This window comes from Pholis gunnellus (assembly GCF_910591455.1).
Source record: "Pholis gunnellus genome assembly, chromosome: 18".
Classification (NCBI taxonomy): domain Eukaryota; kingdom Metazoa; phylum Chordata; class Actinopteri; order Perciformes; family Pholidae; genus Pholis; species Pholis gunnellus.
In genome coordinates this window covers 460,557-479,213 of record NC_136545.1, presented here as the reverse complement: position 1 = coordinate 479,213, position 18,657 = coordinate 460,557, and the positions used below count along the sequence as shown (strand labels likewise).

Below are 18,657 nucleotides of genomic sequence, written 5' to 3'. Positions count from 1 at the left end.
TAGAATTAAATACATATATTCTTGTATTCATTAGATCGTACACAAAAAAGCAGCAGAGAACGTCCTGAACAGACTTATTACACTTATAAACTTGATTTTAGGACTTCATCCAGCTAATAGTGAGTATGAGAGTTCAAATTAGAGGTGAATCTACAGTATACCGTGTTTTTACAGCTTATCTGAGAATCACATACTTACTTAGGCCGAGTGAAGTTAAAAGTCTGGGAATCCTTTGAAATCTTTCAATGCCAGTGCAGAAAATGTACCCAAGTTACACCACTACTTACATTTCGTCCTGTAATAGTCGGATTTTTGAAAGTAATTTCTAAATAAAAAAAAGGAGTTGAGATTTATCTCACAGCTTGTATTAGTTCTTCAAATAGTAGGCCATGTACTTCAAACATCAGTGATGTAGTTAAGAGTAACACACATCACATCCCATGAGGCCCATGTGTGAATGAGGGGCACACTGTGTGTGTGTGTGTGTGTGTGTGCGCGTGTGCGTGATTGGTGCAGCATGTGCGATATCTGACCAATCGGTGTGCTTACACCGCAGGAGGAACGGAAGATGTCTGAGTTTGCATCCACTTCATATGGAAAATAAAAAACATGAACACCCAGAAACAATGGCTGCTTTCGACTGTCGAGGAGACAGGACCTTAGTCATAGACAATCTCAAAGTAACAGTGCCACTATAGCACACTGTTAGCACGCTGTAAGCACACTGTCTACCACAGGGTGCCAGATGCCGACCATTTTCTAAATCACAATGAAAATAAATTGTTTAAGAAGGTTTGGTTTTTGTTGTACTTTGAATGTAAATATGTTGCCAGAGAGCATCAAAAAAGCATCAAAATGGACTAAGAGATTGTTTATCCAAAGAAGTGCCAGGGGAGGATCTCCCAGAGCCCCCCTCAGGAATAAACCCTGAATGTATGCATTTATTAGCCCAAAAGTGCAAAAGTTCACATTGCTCAACAAAAGTGACCAGAAATGACAACAGCAGAGTCAGAGGAGCTGCTACACTGGAGCAGCTCTGAGGGCGCCATCAATATTTAAGCACAGCGCGTTTCTGCTTGGCCGCTCCGGACTGAACAAATCTGCCCTGTCACCGCTACCCTTTTTGACTGGTCAATATAGACCTACAGCACACTGCTGCCTGATCTAGGACCAGTTACACTAGGACAGGCAGCGAGACACTCCTGCCTGTAATGTCCCATCCCAACAAATAAACCCACTTTTCTCCTCGTGGCGCTCACCATCTCTGCCCCTATCGGGAGGCGGGAAGAACCTGAGGTTTTCATCGGTCATCGGGGAAACGCAGTGGCACGACAGCACGCCGACTGACCCATTGATTGCCCTGAGCAACAGTCAATTGGTACATTGGAATTTCCATTGCACGTTTCGATCTGGACGCGCGGTACAAAGCGGGGAAATGTTAGAGTATACAGTGGAAACACCAGGGTCACCATGACCTTCAAAACCACCACAAACCATTATTTCATAGTCCAAGAGCCATTTCCCAGATATTGAGCCAAACAGCGCTGCCTCTATGAATGGGAGCCAGCGACGGCGGCTAATTAAATCCCGCCGTCTATCAGTTGGCCGTGCGTATCTGCTAGCAACAGTAATTTAGTGGTGATGAAACAGGCTTGACTCCCGATGCTGAACTACGTTCTTGCCATGAAGACACAATGTGGAGCACAATAGGAGCCCTCATTCACAACCTTGAGAAAAAAATGAGACCAGCTTTTCATCACAAACTACTTGAGGACTGGATCTGGGGGACAGTCGGCTAACTTAGGGGGAAGGGAGATTGCTTTTCAACATTTCTCATTAAACTATGCAACTGACCGCAGGAAGTGATCGTGGACGAAAAGCATCCTGCTAATGTTAAGGGACACAGTGGAGAACCTCTCGTCAATCCAGAACCCAGCTGGTACCCACGTCTTCAGACCCGACTCAACCCTACTGCCTAATTATAGACCCTTACTTGACCCAAGAAGCCAAGCTATACAACTACCTTTGAGGCTAGGCATTGGACGATGTGACAATTTTATGTCAATTATCTCGACCGTGACATCTGGTGATCAAACTTGTTCCAGGACACAGGCTAACCGAGCTATCTGGATAAGACAGGAACTCACTAGTGCTACAGGCGGGGTTTTACTACTGTTAATACAGCAGCAGCATGCATAATCCATTGGGTGTTGCATCACATCCTGTGTATTGATAGGCTAAATGGTCACCCCATTTCCAGTAGTAACAGAACGGCTCGGGGCAGTAAATGTCTTTCTAGATTTAGAGACATTGATGTTTAGTTAGTTTTTTCACAAATGTGCCATAAAGCAAACCGGACAAGTGACCGTTACTAGAGACCTAGTCACCACTTATCCTCAAACACAGAGGCTCAGTTGTTTGTTTCACAGTGTGTTCAGCAGTGCCATACTGCCCCTCCCCATACAGTCTGCCTGATGGTAACCATTTCTATGCAAGTCTGAACCTATGGTACCACTTAGACCAACCAATACTGGGAATTTTCAGGCTGATAGTTATGTTGATAATTAAGAGTTAAAAAAAAAATATCCAGAAAATAAGAGAGCAAAAATATGAACTGAGACAGGACATTTTCCTGTCACGCAATAAACTCTGTATGAAATAGGATTGGGCAATATGGATAAGGCCTTCTACCACTGGCATTTAAAAAAATAATAATAAAAAAGTACATTTCTGGAAGGTCTATTGAGAAACTGTTCTGAATTCAGACAATAATATTTATTATCACCATGTGACTCCCTCTGAAATGAAAACATGGGATTCCACATGACGGCCTTCCCTTGAACAGCCTGATATTTCAACTCACTAAGTGATACCAGCGTAAGTGGGTTCATCGCTACTTGCTTAACAATTCCATATACCGCCCATGATTTACTGACAATCACTTCTCACGTTGGCTCCTAATCACTCTCCTAAATCCCCTCAACATCCTGACAAACCACTTCGCTCTGGACCGAGAACAGTACTCATGACATGTTGATAAGAAGCGACTGTGTCATACATTTTATGACTTCCTTTGTTGTGTTAAATCCAAAAACTGGCACAAAGAGGGGTCAAATACCAGTTAGAGGCCTCTGTCCCCGTAGCAGGAAGCTCAAGGTATTTTACTCATGCATTACAATCGTCCACCTTGTGGTGGCATGAAGATGTGCAAAGGGAAGTTACTCAACACCAGGAAGCAAGGGCTTTTGCAATGAATGTCATCGTGCATCTAAACCACGATGATGTACAACCGAGGGCCAATGCTAAAGGTAAGGTGGTGAAATATGGCGATCAATGTTTCCCAAGAAGACATCCTCAAATGTCTTGATTTGCCCTCAACTCAAAGACAGACAGTTTACTGAGAAAAAAAAAAAAAAAGCAGCTTAACAAGAACTCACCTAAATAAAATTCTCTACCAGCTTTCAGGTTGTTTTTTATACTCTGTGCTACGGATACGCCCCCATAAAAAAGGTACTGACTTCGGATACCCACAAACAACACGAAAATACGCCATCTTAGCAGCTGTTCCAAGGTGCCTCTGATGGAGCTAGGCTAACCGTGTTGGTGCTAAGCTAAGCGAAACAAGCTACATCTCAACTGAGCACACAAATAAAAATATCTATTGTCTCATCATCAAACGGGAACATTTTCCAAAGTGTCTAGGCGTTCTATCAAATACAATGTGGTGCAACCCATAGTGACTGATAGAAATCCAGTCAATAAATATATATGAGACAGATACTGGTCCGATATTTCAGCTGATAAGTAACAAGAAAATGTCAACGACGTGTTTGAGGTCATTTGGTGACAGTGTTCCCGTTAACACATTTTACAGTGTAAAATGTCCCGTTCACTACATATCAACTCTTTAATAACCAAATTTAAGGGTTTCTTCACAAAGACGTTCATTTATGTAAAAAATAAAGAAGAAAAAAACATCCACAAAGCCCCACTGATTCATGCTGTTATCCACATTTATCAGAATTATCTGCTTGAGCTGCATCAAAGAACTGTATCTCTAATTCAGAAAGATCCCCAAGTGCCCTAAGTTGTTTTTAAAGGGTGCTACAGCTCACGTACTGCATTTCATGAATGTCTTCTATTCATAGTCTAGATGCAGACTTCGGAATAGCTCTCTATTCCAGAGTGAGTAACCAGTGCAAATTCATCAGGGCTGTGATGTATTAGCCGGGCTACTCCTACCAACAGTCACTTTGATGTTTATCAAAATGTAATCTTGACAATTAAAAAGGCAACTCGGGGTCAGATAAACACTCCAGCAGAAGTTACTCTCTTATATCACTTGTAAGATGGCACATGATTTAAACTCATAGATACCAGACTGTGTCACTCAACCAACTGACGGACACGATGAAAAATGGGTGCTTTTGTGAGATAACCAGGATTTTTGGATAAGTTTGTTTGAGGCACTTTGGTGGAAGAATACCCATAGGTCGCCACTTGCGCTATATGGCCAAAAGCATGTGGACATCCAGGCCAATATACTGTACTTTTGCCCGGGGCCTGTTGTGGCCTAGTTCCACTGAAGTGAAAGCCTAATGCTTGGGCGTGTAGTATCTATATTTTAGACAACAGTGTTCTTTAAACTTTGTGGCAACAGTTTTGGGGAAGTTTTAACATACTGTGCCCTCATGCACAAAGCCAGCTCCATGAAGAGATGGTTTGGTCTGCACAAAGCCCTGAACTCAATCCCATCCAACACCTTAGGGATGAACTAGAACGCAGACTGTGAGACAGACCTATGAGGTTGGTCCTCACTAATGCACTTGCGAATTACATGGATCTCATACATACATACATACATACACGCACAGTAATTCTCAGTCAGATAATTGCAGCTAGCCTCAAACTGCTGTGCTCCTTTAACAAGTTTATTGTTCATGAAGTAAACAAAAAGGACCGAGGAGCAGCACCATAACACCATCAGCTGCACTCCTTTCACAAAGGTCCAGTCCTTTTGATGAGACACTTCCTCCTACTCTGTCGGCCATAGATGAAAAGATAAATATGTGAATGATACAACAACAAAAAATCAGTAGTACAGGTTTGCTGTGAGCTAGAAGGAGCGTTCAAGGAAAAGCACGTGATATTTCTGTCTGCACATGTGCACGACATATAACCTGGAATGTAACGATAGTGTCTGTAGTACTTCAGGATGAAGCGAGGATGGGACCACTTTATTTACTCATGACTTGACGTTTTTATTAACAGTCATAATTCATTCACTATGCGCGTCAGTCAGTGTGCTCACGGCGCGGCTGTGTGGGGGCTCACCTTGTCTAGCTCGTCGTGCAGCTCCGACAGGGTGGGTCTGATGAGTTTCTCCCCGAGCGGCGCTGCCGTCTGTCGGTAAAAATCGATGTTGGGCACGGCATCGATGGTGTTGTGGCCAAAAGTCCTCATGTAATAGGTGTGGGTGTGGGTATCGTAGTGGTAGTGATGCTGGCCCCCTGTGGATGAATGCAAGCTGGTCTCGCTCATCACCGTGTCCCCGTTCTGCAGCCCCTCACCCGGCGCCTCCGGAGAGGCCGCGCTCTCCGCTTCACTGGGATCCGCGAAGTTCACCACGCGAAACCGGCCTTTGGCTTCTTCTCCACCGCTGACACCAGGATTCGCACCCTCTAGAGGAGCGGCCGCATCGCTGGATGGGACTGTGGTGGAGGCGTCGGAGCTCGGGGACTTATCTTCGGTGGCGCCCGCAGCCTCAGCCACTATGTCTACCTGGAACCGGCTCTGGCTGGGGGTCGGACCGGGCGGCTTCGGCCCCGCATCTGGGGTTAGAAAATCATAATCCGTCGCGGCGCTCTCTGCCGAGGCGGAGGGTGTGGAGGATGGCGCTGACATGGCACAAAAAACACCAATGAACGTGGAAACAGTGTGGGGAAAAAACGTTGTGCCCCACAAACTAAGTGGAGGAAGTGTGGAAGCCCGGGAGTCGCCCCGTGACAAACGTTCAACCGTCTTCCTATTTACAGGGAAGAACACGCTGCTCTGCCCGCTCAGAGACGGTCGGGGAGCGGTAGTAGCTCGTTAGCTGCCTCAGAACAAGAGGCTACAGGCTGAAAACGTTTAGCCACTCTCCCCCTCCTTCTTGAGCGGCAGTAAATCCAAAAAATACTCCCGGTAACCTTCACTCGCTCGGCCACTGGACTATATCCCGTCCAGCCACGGTATTTTTGTCTCTCGGTGTGGGATGCTGTTGTCGACCTTGCTGCAGCTCCTCCTAGACTCCAGGAGCTGCCCTCGCTGCTATTATACACACTGCAGTCGGCATCATTAAAGGGTGGGCTCCCACTGAAGGAGGCCTCGCGAGATCTCATCTATCGCGTCTCTTTTTTTTCTCAAAGGGTGGGAAATGTCGCGAGAAGACATCACATTACCCAAACAGTATGCGTGACGTTGATAGGCTGGAGGGAACGTTTATGGGAGTAGAGGGGACGAGGAGGGGGGGTGAAACTGCACCAACAGCGTACCAATACTTGTGTGTGTGTGTGTGTGTGTGTGTGTGTGTGTGTGTGTACGGTGCTGTCTGTCTGTCTGTCTCTCTCTCTCTCTGTCTGGAAGCTTCCTCTATGGCTTCACTAGGGGAAGGCTGTGACAAGTTTGGGGTGTTTGCTGCCAAAACTGTGGGATCTAAACACTTGATACCGTGGTGTTTACAATACACTAGTAGTTTATTGTAGCCAAGTAGGCCAAAGCCTTTTAGTGCTCAAACACAAATCTGATTGGTTTCCCCCACCTGTGCCCCAGGCAAGGCGCACATGTTCACCTCTACAGCAGAGCACACTGAACATATGTCACAGAAACTGTAGTGCATATGTGGCCACTCAGGATTTAAGAAGTCTAACCTCTAAAAACTGCTGAGACCGCTGTTATTTTACAATACATGTTTCATGCTTTTTTAGTGGTATTTCATACTTGAAGTTACTTAAGAGATGTTAAAAAAAAGAGCACACGACAAACCAGCATTAAAGTCTACAGCCGGGTTGACTAAATGTGTTTGTTAAATTCAAACCAGTTAGTTAACAGTTTAAAAAACTCTTTAAAATGCTGAACTACAAAACACCACTCGTCAAAGAAAAGAAATAAAAAGTTAACCAGGTTATTTTGAATCAAAGTGGAAAAGTAGATATAATGTATTAAATTATAATAGGTTTTTGTAGAGAGCACAAATATACAAAATGAAATTAGTAAAGGGACCCCAGAGTCTTTGTATTTGCAGCATGAGAATAATACAAATACTTCAGGAGTAAAATAGAACATAAAAGACAGAAGTAAAATAGAAAGTGGTTCCAACTATATACAGTATATATATATATATATATATATATATATATATATTAGTGCTGGGCAAGTTAACGCTTTATTATCACGTTAACGCATTAATTAATTAATGCCGACAATTATTTTATCGCGCGTTAACGCAGGTTTCTTTGTATTATTAGGCGGACATTTTTAACACAAGAACCGGCTGGCTGACCAGCAGCAGCTGGTGGTGAACAGCTGTTTGTATGGCGTCTCTTCATCTCTTCCTGTTTCCTTCACCTACATTCCCCTGGGTCCTAAGTCCCTCCAAGTACAGCTTCTTATCACCCACTATGTACCAACGTACATTTATAACAAATACCACACATATTACGGTAATCAGTGTTGCATATGTGTCTGACCAAAATACCAAAATAAAGCAAAAAATAAATGATTCATTTAAATTATTTTTGTAGAGTTTTTAAAGTGTTTTTGTTTGGAATATGTATAATAAGCATATCATTTAGTTATCGCTTCTGAGAATTTAACAAACATAAAAAAGAAAGAAAAAAACATGACGTAGATAGGTTTGCAGTTTTTAAGGTGTATTCAATTTGCATCTCTTACACACATGAAGATAAAGTTGTGAACACCGGCTGAATATCTATTATCAGAATCATTATAACTGTATTTTAACTGCTACTGTGTAAAGGGAATACTGCTGTTAAAAAGCACCTTATTTGTTTAAAGTGTTTCCAACCAAATGTTATTGCACTTTTGTTCAAATAGCAGTACTTTTAAGATAAAAGTGCGCAATACACTACTTTTGAATTAATTATTCAAAATGCTTAATCGTTGTCCAGCACTAATATATATATATATATATATATATATATATATATATATATATAATATAAAACGTATTTATGCACAATAACAGCCCCAGTGACTGTGATATTATTATGTAATATTATTTTACCCGGCATGTTAGTCCCAATTAAGTGAAATCTCAATCCACAGTATACAATGATATTTCAGACAACAGTGTTCTTCCAGCTTTGTGGCAACATTTTGTGTTTGTCCCTTTCCTGTTTGAACATGACACGGCCCCCCTCCACTAATCCAGGTCTATAAAGAAATGGTTTTCCCAGTCTGCTGTGGAAGAACTTGACTGAAACCTGTCCAGAACCTCTGGGGTGAACTGGACTCGAACGGCAGAAGCCATGTTCCAACATCTGGTGGAAAAGCCTGAACACGGTAGAGGGGAAGCTGTTTAAATATTTACTGACATCCTGACACTTAAATGCAGTAGTTTTGGCCTTAACGTGTACTGTAGTTTCTTTATGCTCTGGGTCTGCTAGCCTATTACAGTATCATTTATTCATTCTCCATCATCAGCTTGGTTGTCTCACTCTTCAACAATGAGTCTAAAGTTGATTTTTTATCATGATATCATAGATCAAGCAGAAATTAGAGGAAGCCAGATGCAAACAGGTTCCTTTAAGGAGCCTGTGGGACCAGTATTCTCCATTTAAATGCCATTGACCTATTGATCACACAGACCTTATAATTACCTTGTGAGACAGCATTGATCCACTGTAATCTGGTTTTGGCGGTAAATTAAGTTAGACCAGTTAAAGCTCAGTGACCTAATATGCATGGAGGAACTCGATTCTGTAACAAAGGACGTTGATATGAATTACAGTGTTTTTACAGCTTTTGTACGTACACATTTTCCCTATTATTATTATCTTACCGCATGCATCAGTCAGTAAAGGTAGAGGGTGAAAACTAGGCTGAGAGCAGCTGAAAAACCATAACAGCTTATTTGGGCCAAGGGCCAACTTTGAAACTGAACAAGCCTAGAATTACGAGTTTATTACAAACGCAGAAAGTTTACTTAATGTTGAGTATTGCTTTTGTCAAAATAAAGCAGACTACTGGCTGAATAGCTGCTTAAGACCTATTTTGTCTTCAGTGATCTTGACATTAAAGACAATGTAGACTACAGATTTGACACTGCTGGTCATTCCCAGCGAATACATGTTGTGTCAATATATTAGTGATGATGTCATATATACAGAGGGAGTGATTGAAATGTGGTAGTACACACGGACATCTGGCAGTATGATTAGTGTCACAGTAATGACACCTAATGAAATACAAATTGTACAACTGTCTTTCTGTGTTTTTTCTGTGGTGAGAAACGGATCATTGAAAAGGCAACAGAATGGGAATGGATTGGAGCAACGCCTTGTGGCATGTCTCGGGTCCCAGTATAGGACAAAATCACAGCAAACAAGAGTAGCAGACCTGGAGGCTGCCTTTTCAAAAAGTAAAATTATCCACATTGTACATAACAATTTACCACCATGGGGTACGAACATGTAACCAACAAGGACAATATTAAACAAACACAGTGCGAATATATTTCACTGAAAAAGAAACTCGTTAAAATTTGAATAACGTCAAGAATGTCACACAAAAAGTAGTTTTAGAGCTGGACTCATGGAACCAACCGCTATAGTCCTTTTTGAATTGAAGGGCTTAATTGTGTGTTTTTATGGTGCTGTCTCAGTGAGATTCCTCTCACCTCTTTTGTTCACAGTGGAAAGATCAAACTTTTGTTTCTAATTATTCGATCTCAGTGTGATATAAAAATAAATAGATGTTATTTTCACTTTTCACAGTGCTGAATTTCCAAGTAATTCCACTATGCTAAGCTAGGCTAAGCATGTTTTGAAACTGTAGTCCTAAACATAAACCTATGAGGTGGGACCCTGGAAATCTTGCCCTAATGACCCCACCCTCTGTACATTGTATGTACCCCATCTAGTTCACTGCACAGAGACCCAGAACCTAACCAGTCACTCCGGCTGGAATCATAGAGGCGTAGAGAGAGCTATTCCCAATAAAAGCCTTACTCACTTGACTGTGAGACATGTGACACATTGTTGGTGAAATATACTGTATAGACGCCTTATAGTGTGCTTCATAAGTAGTAAATAGCATGAAGGGCCCGTCAAAGCTACCTTACATCACTGCTCTTGGGGGTCTGGGTGGGGCAATTTTGGTTACCAGCCCTGTTTGCTTGACATATGGAGATTACATTTGTAGTGATCTCACTATTTGACATTAGATTTTTTTTGTCTATACCTACGTTGGGAGATGTAGAAGGAAAATATATATTTTTAAAAATGTAAAAAAAAAAGGTCTGCTTTGTTCCGGCCATTTAAATAGAGCGTACCATATAAGCACAGAATTTGTGTTCATTCTGTGGCTGGGTGTTCTTTGGATTTCAAAGACGTTAATTGATCTGAATGTGCTACCGCCCCATCACATGCATCGCAGCAAACAATGTTATTTAGTATGTAAATAATTCTGTTCTGTTTGTATACTCACAAGCGTCTTTTCTCTGCTGAAGCAGCTATTGTTTCTGATAAAGGAAGGAGTGGTGGTCAAAGGAGCTGCCAGTCGATCAGATAGGGACTCAAGAATTATTACTATTATTACAAGCCACAAACAGCCTGGCCCTTAAGAGGTGGGCGTGGACATGCAACAACTATTGGTGAAATAAACAACCCCAAAGTGAAATTGACATCACAGAATCATTGTCAGTAAATTTCATGACATTTATACTGTATAACCCATTAAGGATAGTTCTTACATACAGTGTTGGTCAGGGTATCACTAAAAAGATTCATCACCTCGCACAGTTTTTCAGATGTGTAGTCATGAACCACAGTATCAGGCTCGGGTGTCACGATATACTGGAATAGATGATAACCGTGATATTTAAAAATTAAATATTGATATTGTGTTATTAATACACATAGAATGTTGATGGGATCTGAATCGGAAGTGACTGAAACATAAATAAGAATCTGGGCAGGATATATTTATTTTTATAACACTGATTCTGCTCAATAACGTGAGAGGCAAATCCATCCATTTTCTCAAATCCTCTGCAACAAGCTGGTTAAATCAAGTTTATAAAGGTTTTTTAAGTTACTTTCCAGGAAAATACCCAAATATTTGAAACCCATAGGAGACAACTTGAAAGGGAACTTATGTTTGACACTATTGTAGTCAAATATAGACAGTGGCAGAATTTCACTTTTATCAAGATTGACCTTATATCAAGAAAATTATTATGATTTTAATACAATCTGAAGATGAGAAAGGGAGGTTTCAGGATTAGTTAGATATAGGATGATGTCATCAGCAAAAAGTGATATTGTGTCAGGCCCAATCTCAAAGGGATTTATATTAAGATGGCTTCTAATGGCCTTGGCCAATGGTTCGATGGAGAGTACAAAAAGGGCGGGACTAACTGGACATCCCTGCCTGTTGCCCCTATGGAGACGGAAAGAGTTAAACCTATTAGTAATAATCCTAAAATGTATCCAAAAACAAAATAAAAAATGATCATTTTACCATGTCAAAGGCCTTCTCAGTGTCAAGCTTTTATTTTTTATAAGCAAAGTGGATTATGTTAAATAATCGCCTTATTAAATTAAATTATTAGAAGACAGTCTATTGATTATAAAGCCTGTTTGATCCAGATTGACCAACAGGGGGAGACATGTCTCTAACCTTTTAGATGTCATTTCAAGGAGAGAGATTGGTCTATAAGAGGCACATTTTCGGGTCTTTCCCTCTTTGTAAATAGTCATAATAATAGTTTGAGCAAAAGAGTCTAACTTGTACAAGTACGTTCATTAAGAGTGATAAAGGGAACATCTTTAAATTCTTTATAAAATTCCGAGGGAAAGCCATCATCCCCCGGAGATGTATTGGTAGAAAGAGATGTGATAGCTTCTGTCAACTCAGACCTAGAGAAGGTTCTCTCAGACCGTCCCTGTCTTACGAGAAATGAGTCTGTTTTTGTTAGATCCCCATTTGATTGTGAAGTATAAATGTCAATATAGTATTTTTGAAAGGCATCATTCATTTTGATGAGATTAGGAGGTATCTCATTGGAGGGTGTCTATGGCATTAATACCGGGACAGTGTCTGATCGATTACATCAGGTAAGAGTAAGAATAAAAGTCAGCCAGAGATTTTATTTCTTAAATGAACTCTCGTACGTTTTAGAATGATACATGAAATAGAAACAGGAGTACAATGTTACATCATTATTATAACATAATGGTAAAATGTACTTCCTGGTACTCCCACTCTGCCCTTAAATTCAATGATTGGCAGCTCAGATGTTGAAGTTGAAAATGTTCATGGGGATTTTCACCAATCCACACGCATGCATTTTCTTTCTGAATTTTTGAACCCTAATATATATAAATATAGTTAAATATATTTAAAAGTACATGTGCACTTCATTCTGTCATCCCTATTCACATTTACTTTGCTCTGACATACATTTCTTTTTACCATTTGTCTTTTCTTTTTAGTGTACGTGACTTTCACTGACACAGAAAGTTCCACCAAAACCAGAACAGGAAATCCACAAACCCTGATCTCAAGTTTCCTGGTCTGGCCGGCTGCCTGTACTGCAGCAGGGTGTCGTGCTGATAATCACACTGTGACAGGTGATGCAATATTATTTCACAGCGGTGTGGAAGGTCAGACCCCCCAGAATCTGGGGGCTCATTAGCCAGGAGGATTCCTAATCCAGTTAATGCCGGATATCATTACTGTGACACACTAACTCCGTCTCTCACTGCGTCTACACTGTAACATGTAACGGGACATTTCTGCTTCAAGTAATGACTCACTTGACTCTGACACTATCTGACCTAAAACCTTTAAAAAAAGAGTTTGAATCCTTTTATATTTGGTTAAACAACTCTGAATAAAAGAGTTGCCATTGTTCTACTGCCTTCTGGTCTTCGTCATCACCACCATCTTGTCACTGCTCATTGAATCTTCACCATCATCATCATCATCAGAGCCACCAACCCCACTTCTCACCGCATTTACACAGAACTCAGTTACAAAACAGAGTGAAAACACGACGACACTGATTTTGTGTTGCGTTGGTTGTTCTACGAGACTTGTGTTCAGTTGTCCCACACTTTATTTATCTGGTACATTGGATAACTTAATCAGCCACATTAGCCACTGGTCCATTTGATTGCAGTTACTCAGCTATTTACTCATTTGTGTCAGTTCAAATCTGTTATTGGTCCCCATGCGGATGGCAGTTTGTGTTCTTGGCCCAAGGTGTTGTGGAAGTCTGAATCAGTTTAAGAAATTGAAAGTTTAGTAGTGAAAATGTAAAGAAATTATGCAATGCAAATTGTTCTAATAAGTAAATGGAAATACATCAGAAAAAACCCCATAGTTGAGCAAGAAGTATTCAGTTGTTGGTGTGAAGGCTCGAGTGATGTCACTAGGTACTGAACTATGTCATTGTATTTCAATCTCCTCCGTATTCGATGATATACCTGAACGTATACTGGGAACGTCTGGCCCCTGACCCCCAGGTCCTCAACTTCCACCTCTGACAGAATATCTCATGCATCCCGGGGGAGGTTGACGAAATAGAATCTGAGTTCAAAACTGTTCAAAACTTCACTTTAGTCTAAGTAGAAACAACGTTAGGAGGGATCACATGCTGATCCTCAGCTGCACTGACTGAAACATGACACTGACACATTCCACCTGCCAGTGTCTTCTCAACAGTCACACGCACGCACCCAAAACTAAAACATGGCAAGTTACTTTTTCAGAACACAATTGCACTTATGTAAACATGTGTAATGAGACTCGGAGGAGCCGGGAGATGAGGAAATGCTAGCAGCTCAGGAGCTTCAGCTCGTCTCCTGTTTTTCCTCATGATCACCACTCTTATTCTGGAGCCACACGATCATCAGTCCTGTGCTTGGACTGGACAAAAGTTGCCACATGAAGTGGAGCCCTCAAACATCTAAAAGAAGCTGGCTTCATAGCAAGAGATAACCAATAGGGTCAAAGGCCCAATACCAATCTCCACAGTCACAGACTTAATTCTGTCCCACTGTCAAATCATCGAGTGTTTGAGTGTTCTCCCACAAAAATGTTGAGCCCTTTATGAACACTTTCCACTTTGCCTGAAGGAATTACCCATAATTCATAACAATGTGACGTTAAACATGGGATTGCCAGTGGAAGCATGGAGACGTAAAAAAGAAGGACGGCCTGGAATATTACATTTACACAGAAACAATAAGGATTACAGATGGAACATAACAACACATGAGGAATGAAGCAGAGATTATACTACACACATTTATTCATCAAACATTTCATTTAGTCATTGAAGCTGTTTGGACAAAATCGAGTAAATAGATTATTTGAAATGACCTTTCATCTTGTGAGGAAAGAGTCTGGAATCAAATCAGGGAGTAAAGAGTATAAAATGAATACCCACAATTGTACATCATATTTTTTGAGGTTGTCATAGTAACGTGATATGTTGCAGCAAAGTGCTGTCCCATTTACATTTACACCATCTCAAGCCCTCACAGTCTCTCACTCTCAACCATTTACCAGGTGATGTCAGTAAGTCCTGAGGGTTCAGGGTTTAAGGCCTTAGGGGGCACATTGGGATTGGGCCATAGTCAACTATGTTTGAGCTCTTTAGGACTATTCTACATTGAGAAATATCCATTCCCCACCATAAGGCCATTTTAACAAGGCGAGGACATCCTGGTAGCCCAGTGACACAAACCACCTCACTTCAATGTCACTGAGAACGTACACAATAAGTGTTGTGCACACACGGCCGCAGAGGAGATCCCGTGGGGGTTGGCACAGGGACCACGCTGAACCCTCAACTCCCAAATGTCAAGTAGAGCCGCTGCTATGGCAACACGCATCTACTACCATCTACTGCAGCAGTTTAGGGTTCTGTACTGAGAGATTTAATCCCACTGTTACATTTTGTTACTGTCACAACTTTCATTCTTAATACACGGTTCACAGTGTGTTGTGGCTTGACCTGTCACACGCTGTGTAAAACTGTGATTACTACTGTGATTATCCTGCACCCACAGATATCAACAATACAAATTGATGAGTGCAATTTTATCATACATGCAGCATTGGTAGTAAATGGTGGCCAACATATACGCCAAGTTGTTTATCTTCAAGCTTTGCATGTCTCCAGTCAAATACTGATCATCCTGCTCTGTCGTCTCTCTGTTCACTGTAAGATGAGAAGTGTGCCACAGGCCCTGACCCCCAGAGTTATTTCTGCTGTGACCACATCTAAATCAACAGGTTTACAGATGGACCCCTGCTGTGTCATCCATACCAGTCAGAAAGTATTGGTATTGAGCTTTGTGACCTTCAGTGTCAGTCTGCAGAGACATGTTATATTACCACGTAACCTGCGAATGCCTGCGGTATGTTTCAAGCAAGGCTTAAGAAAACAGAACAGCAATTCTTCAGTATGTATAATAAAACATGGATGGATAAACCATGTTCACTCCATTAACAAAGAGGCATGTCCAAGTGAGGAAACCAATCAGAAGAGGAGAACAGAGTGGTGAAGATAAGGAGGCTGGTTCAATTATTTTATCAAACATCACTCCAAATATTTAGATGTAGCAGCCATATGACCACACACACTACATTAACTCCTTCACACACATTACCGAATTGAAAATGTGGTTTCTACTTTTTAGTTTTTTTGCATCATTTGTTGTAATTTTGGATGTCTTTGTGGTCATTTTTTTATCTGTTTGTGTTCGTTTTGCATTTCATGGTCATTGTGGGTGTCTTTGTAGTCGTTTAGTGTCTCTTTGTAGTCGTTTAGTGTCTCTTTGTAGTCGTTCAGTGTCTCTTTGTAGTTGTTTAGTTTCTCTTTGTAGTTGTTTAGAGTATCTTTGTCGTTGTGTAGTGTCTCTTTGAAGTTGTTTAGTGTCTCTTTGTAGTCATTTAGTATCTCTTTGTAGTCGTTTATTGTCTCTTTGTTGTCGTTTAGTGTCTCGTTGTAGTCGTTTATTGTCTCTTTGTTGTCGTTTAGTGTCTCTTTGTAGTCGTTTAGTTTCTCTTTGTAGTTGTTTAGTGTATCTTTGTTGTTGTCTACTGTCTTTTTGAAGTTGTTTAGTGTCTCTTTGTAGTCATTTAGTATCTCTTTGTAGTCATTTATTGTCTCTTTGTTGTCGTTTAGTGTCTCTTTGTAGTCGTTTATTGTCTCTTTTTTGTCGTCTAAAATAAGATAAGATAATCCTTTATTAGTCCCACAGTTAACAAATGTCCCCCTGGGATGTATAAAGTATATATCTATCGATCTATATATCTATCTATCTATCTATCAGTGGGGAAATGTACAGGATTACAGCAGCATAGTGGATAGGGCAAACAAGAGACATCAGTAATAAACAATGTATCTGTGTCTAGTGTCTCTTTGTTGTCGTCTAGTGTCTCTTTGTTGTTGTTTAGTGTGTCTTTGTAGTCATTTAGTATCTCTTTGTAGTCGTTTAGGGTCTCTTTGTTGTCGGTTTGGATCTACTCGTGGTCGTTTTGATTATTATGTAGTCATTTTGGCTATCTTTGTGGCCGTTTTGGATCACTTCGTGGTCGTTTTGCCTATCCTTCTAGACATTTTGGATCTCTTTCTAGTCATTTTGGATCTCTCTGTGGTAAAAAAAAATGTCACTGTCAAATACTTTAGAGGGTACAGTTGTCTGTGATGAAATATTGAGCAGTGAACTTCAGGTATTACTTTTCCTCCAACAAAATTGCATATTTTGAAATTACAATATGAATTTCAGCTCAGCAGTTAGATGAACGACAGATGTTATTATAACTTCCTGGCAGAGTGTTATGTTGCATGGTGGTGTGGTGGAGTTTATGTATCATCAGTGTTTCGTTTGTTTTGACCATATCTGTGGCCTTTCAGTTAACAGGGTACTGTGACTTTCACTGAGGACGACTTCTCTCTACCTACCAACATCTGAACACAACTCATGCACTGCAAGGTGACTGTTGAGCTGTGGAGAGGCCGTTCCCAAACTGTGGGTAAGACATTGAACGACTATACAAAACTATGTGTAGTATTTTACTGGGCTATCTATTGAGAGAAATAACAATGATGTATACATTTTGATGTTGGGTTGTAATTCTTTGTGAAATTGTCAAGGCAGGTGCCATTTTTGTGGATAGGAATATGGATTTGTAATCACCCTAATTCTTATTCTACTTTCATTTCATTTGAACAAATACTCATATACCTCTAATAATCCTGTTTCCAGTGTGTCATGAACAGGTGTTCCTGCTGATTAATGCAGCGAGTCACACCTCTCTCTTTGAGCAGATACACTGTCAAACACAAAACAAGTGGGTTGCCATCACAAACAGGATGAAGGTGAAAATATTTTTACACATACTAGTTGGTTCTGACCAGATGCAAAAACGCAGTATGCTGAATTATGTGATAAGACTTCATAGAGAATCAAATTGTTCTGATGGGATTGAAATAGAACAGCCGGTGAAGCATTCATTACATTACAGTCATTTAGCAGACGCTTTTATCCAAAGTGACTTACAATTCAGATTCTATCACAATTCTACACTGTAAGCACAGCTACAGGAGCAATGTTTGGGGTTAAGTGTCTTGCTCAAGGACACATCAACATGCAACTAGTGAAGCCTGAGCCGGGGATCGAACCACCGATTCTCACAGTCGCCCCCGATTCAAAGCTTTTCAATGTAGCAAGACTTGATTCATTCATCAAGTTTTAAAGGAATGAAAATATATATATATGTTAGTCTTCACATATGCTGAGATCACCATCATTGGTCCCCCCTTAGTCAGGATTTTCAGCATGATCTAGCTGGTCCTAACCCAGACCCTAGACCCAAACCATAAAAACAGAATTCACGCTTATTAGAATCAAGAACACAGTATAGCAGTGACATAACCTGAGACCTACAACTATACACAATTGTTGGCGAAAGTGTAGTATGTCAGAGAGGATTTCTATTTCTGTGGGGAGGAGAGAAGCTTCAGCCTAGTGTCACTACGACCTCTCAGAACAGTGCAAGACTATTAGCACATAGTTGACCCAAGGAGGCAGCTCCCATTCCCTGAAACTACTTGACAATATCAATAGACAATATTTGGGGAAGTTTTTCCTGTTCCGATGTGAGAGTCCTGGGACAGAGGATGTCGCATGTGTACAGATTGTAAATCCTTCTGAGGCTAATTTGTGATTTGTGATTTTGGACTATACAAAATAAATTGAACTGAATTGAATTGAATCAAGATAAAATAAATCTTACGATATTACATTTTCTTCTACATTTTCCTCTTTTGTCTTGACACTAAAGGTTGTTTCTCACCAGTGGCATGTGAAAATATGTGGTTTCCGCCTGGTTCTGAGAGAGAGAAGGTGAAATCTC

At 40.8% G+C, this 18,657-nt stretch overlaps 1 protein-coding gene across 1 annotated transcript in view; it reads right to left on the bottom strand.

The window, feature by feature from the left end:
* slc12a2 (solute carrier family 12 member 2) overlaps positions 1-6,132 on the bottom strand; it is a 56,482-nt gene extending 50,350 nt beyond the window's left edge. The window contains exon 1 of the mRNA XM_079179715.1: positions 5,335-6,132. Within this exon, the coding sequence (XP_079035841.1) occupies positions 5,335-5,904 (570 nt within the window). The 5' untranslated portion in view covers positions 5,905-6,132. The remainder of the gene's footprint in view (positions 1-5,334) is intronic.
* Positions 6,133-18,657: the final 12,525 nt, after the last annotated feature.